The 17,942-nt window shown below is 42.9% G+C and overlaps 1 protein-coding gene across 1 annotated transcript in view; it reads left to right on the forward strand.

Moving 5' to 3' along the window:
• Nucleotides 1–14,544, forward strand: part of DLEC1 (DLEC1 cilia and flagella associated protein) — a 778,557-nt gene extending 764,013 nt beyond the window's left edge. Inside the window, exon 42 of the mRNA XM_029587026.1 lies at nucleotides 14,160–14,544. Coding sequence (XP_029442886.1) covers nucleotides 14,160–14,277 — 118 coding nt within the window. The 3' untranslated portion in view covers nucleotides 14,278–14,544. The remainder of the gene's footprint in view (nucleotides 1–14,159) is intronic.
• The last annotated feature ends 3,398 nt before the right edge of the window (nucleotides 14,545–17,942 follow it).

Raw genomic sequence — 17,942 nt, forward strand, 5'->3', positions numbered from 1 at the left:
GAGTAGAGAGAATGAGACGTGATTTAAGGAAGCTTGAACGGTGGTCGAAGACATGGCAGCTGGGATTCAATGTCAAGAAGTGCAGAGTCGTACATCTGGGGTGTGGTAATCCAAAAGAGCTATATGTGATGGGGGATGAAGGGCTGATGTGCACAGAGCAAGAGAGGGACCTTGGGGTGATAGTGTCTAGTGATCTGAAGATGGCGAAGCAATGTGACAAAGTGATAGCTAAAGCCAGAAGAATGCTGGGCTGCATAGAGAGAGTACTAACCAGTAAGAAAAAAAAGAGGTGATAATGCTCTTGCACAAGTCCTTGGTGAGGCCTCACCTGGAGTATTGTGTTCAGTTCTGGAGACCGTATCTCAAAAGGGACAAAGGATGGAGGCTGTCCAGAGAAGGGCGACAAAAATGGTGGGGGGGGGAGGGGGGGGTTTCCATCAAATGACTTACGAGGAGAGGTTGAAGGACCTAAATATGTATACTCTGGAGGAGAGGAGGTGCAGGAGAGATATGATACAGACCTTCAGATACCTGAAAAGTTTTAATGATGCACAATCAACAACTTTCTCCGTTAGAAAGAAATTAGTAGAACCAGGGGTCACAAAATGAAACTCCAGGGAGGAAGACTCAGGAAATATTTCTTCATGGAGAGGATGCTGGATGCCAGGAATGCCCTTCCGGAAGAGGTGGTGAAGACAAAAACAGTGAAAAATTTCAAAGGAGTTTGGGATAAACACTGTGGATCCCTAAGGACTAAAGGATGGAAATGAAGAAAGAAATGCATGGAGGTAACTTGCTTTGTGGCAGTTATTACCCTTAACCAATAAGCCTTCATACTGTTGATACAACTCCAATATTGCTCTCTGCTCCAATACTACTCTTTGTTTTAATAGTGCAGGGGGGATGGGAGGGAATCAGAATTAGACTCAGACAGCAACCAACAAGGACACTAAATTTTAAGTTCTGGGAAAACAAATAAGAATGGGGGTAACTTGCTGATGCAGCTGTTACTACCTTTAACCAATAAGTCTGATACTTTTAATGCTACCACAAGCTTGCTGGGCAGACTGGATGGACCATTTGTTTCTTTTCTGTCATCATTTCTGTTTCTGAGTTTCTATGCAGCTAGCAGAGACTGTAGTGTACAAATCGATTCCTCTTTTTAGAATTTTTATCACTTACAAGGTCAAAAAATAGCATGTACTTTTGTGCGCGGTCTCACCATAGAGCGATACAGAGGCATTATGGCATTTTCCGTTTTATTAACCATTCCATAGAAACATATAGAAACATAGAAATGACGGCAGAAGAAGACCAATCGGCCCATCCAGTCTGCCCAGCAAGCTTCACACTTCTTTTTTCTCATACTTATCTGTTTCTCTTGGCTCTTAGTAACCTTTGGTTCTATTTCCCTTTCACCCCCACCATTAATGTAGAGAGCAGTGATGGAGCTGCATCCAAGTGAAATATCAAGCTTGATTAGTTAGGGGTAGTAACCGCCGCAATAAGCAAGCTACACCCATACTTATTTGTTTACCCAGACTATGTTATTCAGCCCTTATTGGTTGTTTTTCTTCTCCCCTGCCGTTGAAGCAGAGAGCTATGCTGGATATGCGTGAAGTATCAGTTTTTCTTCTCCCTTGCCGTTGAAGCAGAGAGCTATGCTGGATAAGCGTGAACTATTAGTTTTACTTCTCCCTTGCCGTTGAAGCAGAGAGCTATGCTGGATATGCGTGAAGTATTAGTTTTACTTCTCCCCTGCCGTTGAAGCAGAGAGTTATGCTGTATGGGGCGGATTTTCAGAGCCCTGCTCGCGTAAATCCGCCCAAAACCGGGCGGATGTATGCGAGCAGGGCCCTGCGCGCCGGGAAGCCTATTTTACATAGGCCTCCCGGCGCGCGCAGAGCCCCGGGACTCGCGTAAGTCCCGGGGTTCTCCGAGGGGGGCGTGTCGGGGGGCGGGCCCGGTCGTCGCGGCGTTTCGGGGGCGTGTCGGCAGCGTTTTGGGGCGTGGCTGCGGTCCGGGGGCGTGGCCGCGCCCTCCGTACCCGCCCCCAGGTCGCGGCCCGGCGTGCAGGAGGCCCGCTGGCGCGCGGGGATTTACGCCTCCCTCTGGGAGGCGTAAATCCCCCGACAAAGGTAAGGGGGGGGGTTTAGACAGGGCCGGGCGGGTGGGTTAGGTAGGGGAAGGGAGGGGAAGGTGAGGGGAGGGCAAAGGAAAGTTCCCTCCGAGGCCGCTCCGATTTCGGAGCGGCCTTGGAGGGAACGGGGGTAGGCTGCGCGGCTCGGCGCGCGCCGGCTATACAAAATCCATAGCCTTGCGCGCGCCGATCCAGGTTTTTAGCAGATACGCGCGGCTCCGCGCGTATCTACTAAAATCCAGCGTACTTTTGTTTGCGCCTGGAGCGCAAACAAAAGTAGGCTATTCGCGCGCCTTTTAAAATCCGCCCCTATATGCATTGACAGTGAAGTATGCATTGAAAGCCACATTAACTATCAACAAATATTGAATAAGCCTAATAATTGGTAATATCTATAGCCTTTGAACTCTCCGTTAATTTTACATACTCTTACCCACCCCTGGGTTTTTTGTTTTTTTTAATTTGGAGATGGCAGCCCTCCATCCTTCCGCTCCGAGAAGGTGGAACACCAACCACTGGCCACTGGCATCCCGCTCCGTGAATGCCTCTGTGGCTACTGCCGCTCCATGCAGTGTTTTGCTGCCTCCTCTTTATACACATCCTCTAGACCTGATGAACCTTATCTGTTACATTTGGCTCTTAGTAACCTTTTGATTCTATTTCCCTTCTACCCCCACCATTAATGTAGAGAGCAGTGTTGGAATTGCCTCTAAGTGAAATATCTAGCTTAATTAGTTAGGGGTAGTAACCGCCGCAATAAGCAAGCTATACCCATGTTTATTTGTTTACCAACACTAAATAATTCAGACCTTGTTGGGTTTTTTCCGTATATAGATCTACTTTTCTTCATTCCCCCTGCCGTTGAAGCAGAGAGCTATGCTGGATATGCGTGATGTATCAGTCTTTCTCCCATGCCGTTGAAGCAGAGAGCTATGCTGGATATGCATTGAAAGTGAAGTATCTGACTTTCTCCCCTGCTGTTGAAGCAGAGCTATGCTGGATATGCGTGATGTATCAGTCTTTCTCCCATGCCGTCGAAGCAGAGAGCTATGCTGGATATGCATTGAACGTGAAGTACCAGGCTTATTTGGTTTGGGGTAGTAACCGCTGTAACAAGCAAGCTACTCCCTGCTTTTTTTGTGAATGCAAATCTTTTTTCACGTTTCCTCTTGCCATTGAAGCTTAGAGCAATGTTGGAGTCGCATTAACCGTGTGTATGTTTATTGAATAAGGGTATCATCTCTAGGCAGTAGCCGTCATTCCCGTGAGCCACCCACTCTTCATTCACGTCCTCTAGACTTTATGGATCCACAGTGTTTATCCCACGCCCCCTTGAAGTCCTTCACAGATCTGGTCTTCACCACTTCTTCTGGAAGGGCATTCCAGGCATCCACCACCACCCTCTCCGTGAAGAAATACTTCCTTACATTGGTTCTGAGTCTTCCTCCCTGGAGCTTCAAATCGTGACCCCTGGTTCTGCTGATTTTTTTCCGACGGAAAAGGTTTGTCGCTGTCTTTGGATCATTAAAACCTTTCAAGTATCTGAAAGTCTGTATCATGTCACCTCTGCTCCTCCTTTCCTCCAGGGTGTACATATTTAGATTCTTCAATCTCTCCTCATAAGTCATTCGATGAAGACCATTCATCCTTTTGGTCGCCCTTCTCTGGACCGCCTCCATCTTGTCTCTGTCTCTTCGGAGATACGGTCTCCAGAACTGAACACCAAGGACCTGTACAAGGGGATAATCACTTCCCTTTTCTTACTTGATATCCCTCTCTCTATGCAGCCCAGCATTCTTCTGGCTTTAGCTATCGCCTTGTCACATTGTTTTGCCGACTTCAGATCATTAGACACTATCACCCCAAGGTCTCTCTCCTGCTCCGTGCACATCAGCCTTTCTCCCCCCATCGAATACAGTTCATTCGGATTTCCACTCCCCATATGCATGACTCTGCACTTCTTGGCATTGAATCTCAGCTGCCATATCTTCGACCACTCTTCCAGCTTCCTTAAATCCCGTCTCATTCTCTCCACTCCTTCCGGCGTGTCCACTCTGTTGCAGATCTTAGTGTCATCCGCAAAAAGACAAACCTTACCTTCTATCCCGTCCGTAATATCGCTCACAAAGATATTGAACAGGACCGGTCCCAACACGGATCCTTGCGGTACACCGCTTAAAACCGCTCTCTCTTCAGAGAGAGTTCCATCTACCATCACACATTGTCTTCTGTCCGTCAACCAGTTTGCAATCCAGGCCACCACCTCGGCACTCATTCCTAAGCTTCTCATTTTATTCAACAGTCTCCTGTGCGGGACCGTATCAAAAGATTTGCTGAAATCCAAGTAGATGACATCAAGTGCTCTTCCTTGATCCAATTCCTTGGTTACCCAGTCAAAAAAGTCGATCAGATTTGTCTGACAGGATCTTCCCCTGGTGAATCCATGCTGCCTCTGGTCCATCAATTCTCCCGACTGTAGATAGTTCACTATTCTCTCTTTCAACATTGACTCCATTACTTTTCCCACCACCGAAGTGAGGCTAACTGGTCTGTAGTTACCAGCCTCTTCTCTGTTCCCACTCTTGTGAAGCGGGACCACCAACGCTCTTCTCCAATCACTCGGCACCACTCCCGTTTCTAGGGATCTATTGAATAGGTCGCACAGCGGACCCGCCAGCACATCTCTGAGCTCCCTCAGTATCCTGGGATGAATTTCATCAGGCCCCATGGCTTTGTCCACTTTCAGTTTCTCCAGCTCTTCCCATACATTTTCTACTGTAAATGGAGTTACATCTACTCCACTCCCCTCCAGTTTCTTGTTAACTAGCGACGGTCCTTCTCCAGGGTCCTCTTTAGTGAACACAGAACTGAAGTATTCATTTAATATTTCTGCCATTTCTTCGTCTCTCTCCACACATTGATCCTTTCCATCTTTCAATTTCGCTATATCACTTTGAACTATTCTCTTTTCACTGATGTATCTGAAAAATGTTTTGTCACCTCTCTTTATCTCCTTGGCAATCCTCTCTTCCGCTTGACTTTTTGCCATCTTGATTAATTTCTTCGTCTCCCTCAGTTCTACCAGATATTCTTCTTTGTGCTCTTCCCTTTGGGATCTTTTATATTTCTTGAACGCTGTTCTTTTAGCCTTTATTTTGTCAGCCACCTCCTTTGAGAACCAAATAGGTTTCATTTTTCTTTTGCTTTTCTTTACTTTTCTAACATATAGATTAGTTGCCTTGGTAATTGCTCCTTTTAGATTGGTCCATTGTTGATTCACATCTCTCTCATTCTCCCAGCCTTTTAATTCTTCCTCCAGGTACTTCCCCATTTCATCAAAGTCCGTGTTTTTGAAGCGCAAAACTCGGGTCTTTGTGCTTCTATTCCGTATCCTTTTTGTGATATTAAACCATACCATTTGATGATCACTGGTGCTGAGGTGGGTGCCCACCTGGACATCAGAGACATTATCTCCATTAGTGAGCACTAAGTTGAGTATAGCTCCTTCTCTCGTGGGTTCCATTACCATTTGTTTGAACAAAGCTACTTGCAGGGCATCCACTATTTCTCTACTATTATTAGATTCTGCAGATGGGATTCTCCAGTCTACATCTGGCATATTAAAGTCTCCAACAATCACCACTTCTCCCTTCTTTCCTATCTTTTGGATGTCTTCAACCAGATCTCTGTCCAGCTCTTCCTTTTGGTTTGGAGGCCTGTAAACCACTCTGATAAAAATGGATGTCCCATCTTTTTTTAGGTCAGCCCATAGTGCTTCTTCATTGCCCCATCTTCCTTGCCAGCTCAGTTGCTTGGATATTGTTTCTGATATAAAGAGCCACTCCTCCCCCTTTCTTATCCTCTCTGTCCTTTCTTAACAAGTTATAGCCTGGTATTGCCGTATCCCAATCATGAGATTCCGTGAACCATGTCTCCGTGACAGCAACAATGTCTAAGTCTGCCTCTATCATTAGGGCTTGCAGATCTGGGATTTTATTGCCCAAACTACGAGCATTTGTGCTCATACCTTTCCAACTTTCCTTGTTCAGGTTACTGCTGTTCCTGGACTCCTTTTGTGAATTTAGTTGAGTTTTGTTGTCCTCTTCACCCTTCCCCTTTGCATTTGTGCAAAGGAAGGGATTAGTGCCTTTGATGACAGATTCATCCAGCACAATGACCTTTTTCCTTTGGTTATGGATCTGGAATTTCTTTATGCATTGGGTTTCTTCTTTCTTTTCAGATATCACTTCAATCACTTTCTCAAGAGCTTCTTCAGTATTTACTACAGAGAGGGCTTTTTGTACTTGTTGCACCTGATACAGGGTGTGTCTCTGCATCACAGGTTCAATTCTACCAGAGCCCACAGTAATCTTGTTGTTTGAGTTTATTAATGCCCTGTGTGAGTGTGGGGGTAGTAGACTTGTGGGCTGCACAGCTATCAAGAATGGGTGCCTGTGGGTCACGGGTCTTATCCTACCTGAGCCCACTGTAAATCTCTTTATCCTTGACTTTTGGTTTTTCTGTGGTAATGGGGAATTAATTGCTGAAAATTTTAAAGAGGGTGAGCCTTTCTTCATTGAAGCTAATTCAGCTTTAACTTCAGCCAGCTCCTTTTTCAAGGAAGAGAGTTCTGAACAAATGGGGCAAGCCCTAAGTTTCCAGATGATTTCCCTCAGAATAAAGGCTCCACAATAGTTACATTGTATACACCTCATTTTGGTATTTCGGTGGTTAACACCTGAGGTAATACCAATTTACTAATTTATCTTGTTGCCAATTATGTATTTAGGAAGACTATATCAGAAATACAAACCTAGGGGTGGGTGGGTAGAGGGCTAGGGTGGGAGGGAGTTAAACAGTTAACCCTTGGCCAGGGCTGTTCCCTGGACACTGTATCTGCTGCTTTTGAACAGACCTTCCCCCAGGTAAAGCTAGCTAATGTAAACTTTTCCTCAGGTTATCCCTAAGGAGAGGGACTTCTGTCTGTCTCCTTCAATGTCCAAGCAGACTGAAGAGGAGTTAAAGTCCCTCCTGCTATGCACTTTGTCTGTTGCCAATAGCTGTTAACCACTCCCCTTTCTTTGTAGTTTTCTCTTTTGATTAGACAAACAGCACTTTAAAACAGCAATATCATATAACTAGAAAAATATAACTAGAAAAATATACTATAATAAAATATAATATATACTAGATATTATACTATATATATAATATATACTAGATACTAAATATATTAGAATAAAAAATATAACTAGAAAAATAATTCCCTTTCCTAATAATTCCTAACATTCTGTTTGCTTTTTTGACTGCTGCAGCACACTGAGCCGACGATTTTAAAGTATTATCCACTATGATGCCTAGATCTTTTTCCTGGTTGGTAGCTTCTAATATGGAACCTGACATTGTGTAACTACAGCAAGGGTTATTTTTCCCTATATGCAATACCTTGCACTTCTCCACATTAAATTTCATCTGCCATTTGGATGCCCAATCTTCCAGTCTTGAAAGGTCCTCCTGTAATGTATCACAATCCACTTGTGATTTAACTACTCTGAATAATTTTATATCATCTGCAAATTTGATAACCTCACTCGTCGTATTCCTTTCCAGAGCATATATTTATATATTGAAAAGCACCGGTCCAAGTACAAATCCCTGAGGCACTCCATTGTTTACCCTTTTCCACTGAGAAAATTGACCATTTAATCCTACTCTCTGTTTCCTGTCTTTTAACCAGTTTGTAATCCATGAAAGGACATCGCCTCCTATCCCATGACATTTTAGTTTTCTTAGAAGTCTCTCATTAGGGATTGTGTCAAATGCCTTCTGAAAATCCAAATACACTACATCTACCGGTTCACCTTTATCCACAGGTTTATTAACCCCTTCAAAAAAATGAAGCAGATTTGTTAGGCAAGACTTCCTTGGGTAAATTCATGTGTTCCATTAAACCATATCTTTCTATATGTACTACGATTTTGATCTTGAGAATAGTTTCCACTATTTTTCCCGGCACTGAAGTCAGGCTCACTGGTCTATAGTTACCTGGATCGCCCCTGGAGCCTTTTTTAAATATTGGGGTTACATTGGCCACCCTCCAGTCTTCAGGTACAATGGATGATTTTAATGATAGGTTACAAATTTTAATTAATAGATCAGAAATTTCATTTTTGGGTTCCTTCAGTACCCTAGGATGCATACCATCCAGGTGATTTGCTACTCTTTAATTTGTCAATCTGGCCTACTACATCTTCCAGGTTCACAGTGATTTCGTTCAGTTCGTCTGACTCATTGCCCCTGAAAACCATCTCTGGAACTGGTATCAACCCAACATCCTCATTAGTAAACACGGAAGCAAAGAATTCATTTAGTCTTTCTGCAATGGCCTTATCTTCCCTAAGAACCCCTTTAACCCCTCTGTCATCTAATGGTCCAACCGACTCCCCTCACAGGTTTCTTGCTTTGGATATATTTTTTAAAGTTTTTATTATGAGTTTTTGCCTCTATTGCCAACTTCATTTCAAATTCTCTCTTTGCCTGTCTTATCAATGTTTTACACTTAACTTGACAATGCTTATGTTTTATCCTATTTTCTTCAGATGGATCCTTCTTCCAATTTTTGAAGGATTTTTTTTGGCTAAAATAGCCTCTTTTACCTCACCTTTTAACCATGACAGTAATCGTTTTGCCTTCCTTCCACCTTTCTTAATGTGTGGAGTACATATGGACTGCACATCTAGGATTGTATTTTTAAACATTGTCCATGCCTGTTGAACACTTTTAACCTTTGCAGCTGCACCTTTCAGTTTTTTTCTAACTATTTTCCTCATTTTATCAAAGTTTCCCTTTTGAAAGTTTAGTATTAGTGTTAAAGCTGCAGATTTACTTATTGTCCCTCTTCCAGTTATTAGTTTAAATTTGATCATGTTATGATCACTGTTGCCAAGTGGCCCCAAGTGGTTCTTATAGAAAAATACTAAAGGATCCACCAGTGTATATAAAACAATCAAAATAGCTGGAGTGTAATGTAAATTTCAAGGACTGCTGACATTTATTAGTAATAGATTAAGAGGAAAAATAGACCTCAGCACTGGTGTTGTTTCTGAATATTTTATCAGATTTAGAACCAGTCGATGCAGTCATGGGTCTATTAAAAAAACTTTTTATTGAAAATTCTCTTTTTAATTTTTTTCTTTTTTGATTTTTAAATAGACATATGTGCTAATCAGCTACTATGTGTCTTAGTAGTACCAAGGCTTCAATACCCCATTGGTAATGTTAAATAGCTGATTCAAAGAAATGCTTTGGTAAGCAACATTGTAGCAATCGAATCAAATTGTTTATACGAAGCCAAGACAATATTGTTGCGAAATCGCAGTCTATGAAAATTATCAATAAAGCCCAATGACCACTCTTATCGGCACAAAAAATTGTCATCTGTATTGTTAGTCCCATATTCTTCTTCCTCTGATGATCCCTCTGAGGAATTATTGAAAGTCACATGTCTTGCCTGTTTGGTTTTCGGTTGCATCCACGGATATACGTTACCTTGTTCATAATCATTTTCTTCCCTCTTGTATTTTGATGTTTTATAATCCTTTAGTTCTCTCCTAAAATTATCTATCGATTTTTGAAGATCTGAGAATTAGATGAAAAATTAACAATATTGAAAACAGTTTCAAGCACTGAAAGTTTTGATAATAATTACTGATTTTGTATTCCACCTAAATCAGGCACTATCTCTACTATTGTTCACAAGAGAAGAAAGTCATGGTAAAGAGAAGGCAATCCGGTTATTAGATGATCGTTGAGTATCTGACAGAATATTTTAATTGTAGGGCTTTGTAAGGATGATACAGTTTCTAAAGCGTCTTTGAATAGATGGGTTTAAAGAGGGAAAAAGGTAATTGATTCAGATTATTAGGTCAACAGCCTCTAGAAGTCCTTTGGGCAAACTCAGTGAAAACTCAAATTTCTTCTTTGGCAAAGCTCCCACCTTTTCCCTGGATGATATTAGTAAGGCAGTCACTTGGTCCTCTTTACATTCTTTCACTAATCAGTTCAGTCGAGATGTTCATGAAAAAGATGGTGTAGCCTTCGGAGCTGTTGTTTGCAGGGCAGCCCTAACTTTCTCCCTCCCTGATTAATTGGGTTTGGGTACTTCTCACATCTCTGAACTGAGCTGTAACAGGATGAAAAGAAAAGAGAAATTTAGTGTTACCTGATCATTTCCTTCAAAACATGAAAAAGATGCAAAAAAACTGATTTCATGCCAACGTTTCTGTGATAATCTTGAGATTCCACAAATTACTATTGAGCAACAAGCCCAATTGAATCAGCCAATTTTGGAAGCGGAGACTAGACGTGCTATATGGCGGGCGAAGCACTATAAAGCCCCGGGCCCTGATGGTTTCACGGCCGAATATTTTAAGACTCTAACTGATGCGTTGGTTAAACCACTCACCGACGCCTTTAATGCACTGATTGATACGGGCTCCTTTCCGGGACAAAGTAATGAGACCCATATAACGTTAATTCCAAAACAGGGGAAGGATCTGCAATCTCCCGCTTCCTATAGACCGATCTCATTACTCAATGTGGATCAAAAGTTGTTGGCCAAAGTCTTGGCTGATAGGTTGGCCCCGATTTTGCCTTCCCTGATTAAACCGGATCAAGTCGGTTTCGTGCAAAAATGCTATGCCCTCCAAAACATCCGCCGAGTACTGACGGCCATGGCATTGAGCACGCATTTTAAGGAACCATACCTGGCCGTCAGTTTCGATGCGGAAAAAGCTTTCGACCGGGTGGAGTGGCAATATCTATTTCATGTTTTGGAGCAAATGAATATAACAGGCCGCTTTCAAGAGGCGATTCATCTTCTTTATCGGGATCCTGTGGCAAAGGTTGTGGCCAACCTATCTCGTTCTGAGAGTTTTCCCATTTGCCAGGGGACTAGGCAGGGTTGTCCTTTGTCCCCGATGCTTTTCATCCTGCAGCTCGAGCCTCTTCTCCTGACGATCCAGGCGAATAGGCGGGTTAAAGGTGTTCGTCTTCAAGATCACACGTTTAAATATGCAGCGTTTGCTGATGATATATTGGTCTTTTTGACTCAACCACAGTCCTCTTTGCCCCACTTAATGTCAATTTTTAATGAGTTTGGTTCCTTCTCTGGCTTTAGATTAAATCCTGATAAGTCGGAGGCGCTGGCGTTCCCAGATGCGCTGCGAGATAGCTGGGAAGGTCCCTTTCCCTTGCTTTGGGCACACATAAGTTATTTGGGTGTATCTCTGTCTACGGAGGTGTCTCAATTATACCATCTAAACATTCCGCCATTACTGACTTTCACATTGGAAAGGATGCAGCGCTGGCAATCTCTCCCATTATCCCTAGGGGGTCGCATAAACCTTTTTAAGATGATTCTTTTGCCTAAATGGCTTTATATTTTTCAGAATTTAGTCCTCTCGCTTAAAGTTACCGATCTCAAACAGTTGGAACAAGGGATGCGACGATTTTTCTGGAGGGGAAAGAAATCTAGGATAGCCCTTTATAGACTGCAAGACAAATGGGGGATGGGGGGTTTTAATGTCCCCAATTTCCGTTTGTATAATCTAGCGAGTAATTTACGGGTGGTCCGAGACTGGTTGGTGGGGGAAAGTTTTTATACTAACCTCCCTGCTGAGCGCACGCTCCTGGGTTCGCTAGATTTAAGGTTTGCCTTACAGACCACGAGGGCCAAGCTGAATATATCTGCACCCTTAGCTAGTTTGGTGTCCCCGATTCGTCAGGCGTGGTCTCATCTTATGGGATTGTTGCGGCTACCAAAGGTGTGTGCCTACTTTTTACCCCTACAGGGCAATTTAGATTTTTTGCCGGGTTCTACGTCCTGAGTTTTCAAAGGCTGGGCAGCACGGGGAATTACCTTATTAGGTCACATTTTTGATGATGCTGGGCAGATCTTTAATTTGCAGCAGATGGCTGAGGTTTATGGTCTGCGAAACTTATGTGTGTTTTCTTACCTACAGCTCTCACATTATGCCAGATCAGTACCGAAGGCCAACCTGTTGCTATCTGGAGTTCACGCTATTGAGGCGTGTTTTTTATTGGGGAAGGCAAGAGCACCTTCCCTCTCGCATTATTATAAACAGTTGCGAGCGGCGGCCTACAAGAATCCATGCTCAGTATTAGCAGGCCGTTGGAATAGTGAAGGAGTATTCCGGATAACAGAGGCGCAATTAGGTGCCTGTTTCAGACGTATATCAAAGATTTCTTCAAATTCATACTACCGTGAAATGCAGTATAAATTCTTGTGGCGAGCGTATGTCTCCACGCAACTGGCCTTTCGTTCTGCATTGGCACCAGTCGATACATGCGGGAAGTGTAACCGGGGAGTTGGGACACTCTCCCACTTGTTCTGGGGCTGTGTAGCCATACAGCGCTTTTGGAAGCGTATTGTTTATTATGTGGCTAGTTTGTTGGGTGTGTCTCTACCAGTGTCTCCTCTCTTGATACTCTTTGATTGTATCCCACTACTGCGTATTAGGGAGGCAGGACCACGTTTGTTATTTATGAAAGCCTGTTTTGTGGGGAAAAAATTAATACTTCTTCAATGGAAGGAAACGACGGCACCCTCTTTTTGGGCCTGGCGAAACCACTGGCACCGGCTAATGCAGATGGAACACCTGACGGCGCGAGCTTCACCACGCTTACGTCGGACATTTTTGCAGATTTGGCATCCATATCTCCAAGCTCTGCCACATCGAGCCCGTAGTTGGATTTTGAATGACTGATCTTATTGGTTTCTCATTGCTCTCTAACCTGGTAGTAATGATTCTGGATACCTCGTCACAGCATGTCTTTGTTTGGTTATGTTGGGTGGAGGGTGGGGGGGGGGGGTTTAAAACTGGGGGTTCAACATATTGATCGGTTATTGTGTATTGCTTCTTGTTGTGGGATGCTGCAGTAACACTGTATCTCGCAAATTGCAGTGTAATTAATGTTCTTGGAAAAAGCAATAAAAATTGTTCAACATAAAAAACTGATTTCAAATAAAATGTAATTATATAAAAGCTTTAATTGAATTTCAAAACTTACATAATTCAGAGCATATAACACAAAATAATGTCCAAAATCATATTCACAATATAATCTACAGATTCAATACTCAAATAATTAACAATAAATTTCATCAACAACCACCACTAAAAGAACTCAAGGGTCTACATACATTCTTATGTTCATATATCACAAACAAAAAAATACAAAAACACATAAATTCTTCCCTATAAAATACATACATATATTTCCACCAAAAAATTATTCAAAAAAGTCCCACAATGCCACAAACATTTTTGGTCAACAACAACAAAGATGCCAAAATGCAAGTCCCAAAAATAGCTGGATGATCACAGGTTCAAAAGTCCATTCCAGACTAATTCCAGGACCTCCTAGGAAGTTGGACCAGTGCAGTCTTTCAAGTGGTGTACCTCGGTTTACAAAGATTATGAAGTAACCTGAGGTTTGCTTTTTTGCTTCCTCTTTTCCTTCCTCTTCATTTATTCAAGAAACATTTGGAAGGCTCATTTCTTTGGAGCATCCTTAGTTTAATGTTTCAGATCATGTACATGCTAATTTAAAAGTTTGAATCTGTTAGTTTTTTTCTTCCATGGCTGTGACATAAGAATACTAGCTTTTTGATGGAGCTGTACCATGGTAACCATCAGTGATGATGTCATGGAAAAAGGTGTGTCCTCTGTCTCCGTCTGCTAGTAGGGGTAAATAACCTACACGTCTGGACTGGAGTAGCAGGATTCAAGAAAAGGAAATGAGATAACACTAAATTTCTTCTTCTCTTGCACTGTCATTACTTGTGTATTTTTCCCTTCAAGGAATCAAAGAAATCCATGTTGAGAATCCTTTTAAAAAATCCATTTTGCTATCATTGTATTTCACTGAAACACCCATTAAATTAGCTTAAAAATTTTTCAAAATATAACTAACTAGCCTACTTTTTGTATGTCAGGAAAAACAAAGAGTATGAGACTGCTATGATGATACATGGAATGCTGGGAGAGAAGCCTTGCAGACTACAGCTTCGTGGTCAAGGATCATATGACGAGAAATATGATGTTTTATACTGAATATAAATGTTTACTGACATACTTCCTAAGAACATACTGTCTCTTGGAGTAATTCCAGTCTATCCTAGTAATACTGTACCTTTTTGTATGGAAAACTTGTTATGTCAAAGATTCTGAAGGCATAGAGGTCTTTCAAATTCAAAAGAAACACATGATTTGTAATGGATAATGCACTTTCTTTCTGTTTGTTCTGAATGAATGCCTAAAACCCTCAGCAATATCTATAATAGATTACTTATAGAAGAAAAGTGTGTACACATTTAAAAATGTAAGTATATAAATTTTTCTTGGAAATTATAGGTATTCTTTCCCAATGCCAGTTATTTACTTTTGACATCACACATAGCTGGATCTGAAACATTATGATGTTTTCTAAAACCATGGATTAAGACGCCCAAAGATGGAATTTTATGCTCTAAGAGGTAGATTTTAAAAGCCTTACACATGCAAAAAATGGCCATAGGCGCGGTTGCATGGGAGCTACGCAAATTTTAAATAGCCGGGAAGGACACGCATACATGAATGTATGTGCATCCAGAAAAAGTAGGCAGAAAAGGGGCAGGGCCAGCACAGACACACGTAACTCTAATTTTCCTCAGTCAGTGCATGTTATTGGCGAAACTTTGCTACAGCTCCTCAGTAGACATAGGAGTCCGACAAACGAAAGAGAGAGACAGAGAGAGAGAAAAAAAAACTATTTATAGGGCTCGGCCTCACTCTCAATATATGCACCATTGTAAGTGGGTATATTTCTCTCCAATCTGTTTTCAACAAGAGGGAAAGTGTGGCAGCAGTGAAAGTCATATTTTGCTTCACTGATTCAGATGAATCATTTCTTGGCTTGTCCTAATCAGAAGATACTGGAAGAGAAAAATTTTGGAGGCGTATATAGTAATGTGTTAGCATCATCAGCCAGTTCATTGATGGGGAGACAGGACAAAATGACTATAGGACAGAAGAGCAGGCAGCACAGGTAGAAAGCAAGTGATGCCCCTGGCATTGTTCCTCAGAGTCCACTCTCTGTCTCAGCTCCAGTGCCAGCATCATCTGCTAAGAATGTAGAGAATGGATCATGGAAGAAATCCGTGATCTGAAGAAGTTTCTAAATAAGGCATGACCTATGCTTCGCAAAGTGCAAGCACTGTACAAAGGAAGTAAGTCATGGGAAACAAATGGGGCACTTAACTAACACTGGCATGCATCATCACCTACAAAAGCAGTACCCATTAGTACTGGCATCTGGAAGAGAGGATGTGGTAGTAGTAGCTCGAGGAACGCTTCTTCCAGTCAGGGGAAGTGACAGAAAAGAGGAAAATGTTCCCCAAGGTGATCCCATGCCCTCACCTCTTCCAGCAGTCAGGTAACAGGCCAGCAGGCCCTGCCAAGCATCAGAAGCAACAACATACGATGGAAGAAATGGGGTGGGTTTCAATAGTAATGTCCCGAGGCCAGAGACATGCAGCAGCCAAAGTTATAACAAGGAGCATTGCTGAAATAATTGCCCTTGATAGCCAGCCCCTACAGCTAGTAGAGAATGAGGGTTTTATGCATTGTACAAAACTGGCATTCCCACATTATAAAGTCTCCTCCAGGACTACCTTTAGTAGGGTGGTCATCTCGAGCCTGTACAAAAACAGTGCTGTAGTCGCATACAGACACTGCTGGCTAAGGCAGCGGGGAGTAGTATGCATTTCACCACTGACATCTGGCCCTCTATGAATGCTACACATTCCTATTTCTCTGACTGCACACTGGTGGGGTCTGACAGAATCAGGGGCAGGCAACTCTAGAAAAGATGGAGGAACAGGGTGCAGGTGGGTATTGCTACACACTAAACAGATGAGTCCCATACCTCTGCAAATATTCAATTTGCATAAGACAGATGCTAGAGGGTTGGCAGCTTGATAGGAGAGCTAGGAGTTCAAATGCTGGTTTCTTTGTGACAAATAATGGCACTAATTTTGTAAAGGCATTACAAGATGGAGGCTTAGAGGTATCTGATGTTTTGGACACACTCTACATTTGGTTGTGAAGGCTGTCCTAGGATTAGAATCTAAGCTATCAGAATGGGTTCTTGCAGAGCTTTTAGAGAATTGCAGGGCACTTCCACAGAAGTTAAAGGTAGGGCAGCTTCTCTGATAGAAGAGGAAATCAGAATGTTTCTCAAGTGCCTCATTATATTTATTGGTACCTGTTTGAACTCAAAGTACCTGATGCTGTGTAGGTTAGTGGAGCAGCAGACACCCATTCATATTGTCTCAGGAGATAAGGATAGGTGTGAATTACCCCCTGGGGCAACATGACTGGGCAGTGATGAGGCAGCTGCTAGATATCCTGAAGCCCTTCAAGGATGCCAAAGAGGACATGAGTTCTAGAAGTGCCAGTTTGGCTAATGAGATCCCAACTGTTAATTATCTGATGGAAAAGATAGGGTTACCAGCAGGACATCAGATTGAAAGCAGAGGTGTTGCAGTTTGTGGACTGCTTGCAGCATCAAGCACAGGAGAGGCTTATAGCTCTGATGGAAAACAATATATACAAACTTGCTAAACTGCTTGATCCTAAGGTGAAATGTTGAAATTACTTACCTGATAATTTCCTTTTCCTTAGTGTAGACAGATGGACTCAGAACAAATGGATATAGTATGCTCGTGCTAGCAGTTGGAGACGGATCTGAAGTCAGCACGGGTATATATACCCCCACAGGAAGCGTAGCAACTTAGTAATCTTCCTTGCAAAAGCTGTTATGGAAGTGTGTACTGACGCTCAGTGAAATAGTGAAACAGGATTCCCCTGACCGATTGATAGTAGCTGGAGACCGCCAGCATTCCCAACCGGAAGGCGTTGACACCTGGTAGAGTGTACGCTCTTATGGAAACAGATGACATGGCTTACCTTGAATCGGTTAAACCCATGTACACAGGCAGCTGGGCGGGATGCTGAGTCCATCTGTCTACACCAAGGAAAAGGAGATTATCAGGTAAGTAATCTCAACATTTCCTGTCATGTAGCCAGATGGACTCAGAACAAATGGGATCTACAAAAGCTTTACTCCCAGCCTGGGCGGGAGGCTGCCTGAGGACCATGTAGGACCGCCCTCGCAAATGCTGTGTCCTTCCTGGCCTGGACATCCAGACGGTAGAACCTGGAGAAGGTATGGAGGGAGGACCACGTCGCTGCTTTACAGATTTCTGCAGGCGACAGCATCCTGGATTCTGCCCAAGATGCCGCTTGTGCTCTAGTAGAATGAGCCTTGACTTGTAGAGGCGGAGACTTCCCGGCCTCCACGTAAGCTGCTCTGATAACCTCTTTAATCCAGCGAGCGAAGGTGGGCCGAGAGGCCGCTTCCCCTTGTCTTTTCCTGCTGTGCAGGACGAACAGATGGTCCGTCTTTCGTACTTCTTGTGTCATTTCCAGATATCTGGGCAGCATTCTGCCTATGTCGAGATGGTGTAGCAAACGCCCTTCTTCAGATTTCTTCAAACCCGCCGTGGTAGGCAAGGATATAGTTTCATTAAGGTGAAATTGTGAGACCACTTTAGGTAGAAAGGAGGGAACCGTGCGAAGATGGATAGCCTCTGGAGTGATTCTCAGAAAGGGATCACGGCAGGACAGTGCTTGTAGCTCTGAGACACGGCGTGCTGAACACACCGCCAATAAGAACA

The sequence above is a fragment of the Rhinatrema bivittatum genome, chromosome 2 (assembly GCF_901001135.1).
Source record: "Rhinatrema bivittatum chromosome 2, aRhiBiv1.1, whole genome shotgun sequence".
NCBI lineage: Eukaryota > Metazoa > Chordata > Amphibia > Gymnophiona > Rhinatrematidae > Rhinatrema > Rhinatrema bivittatum.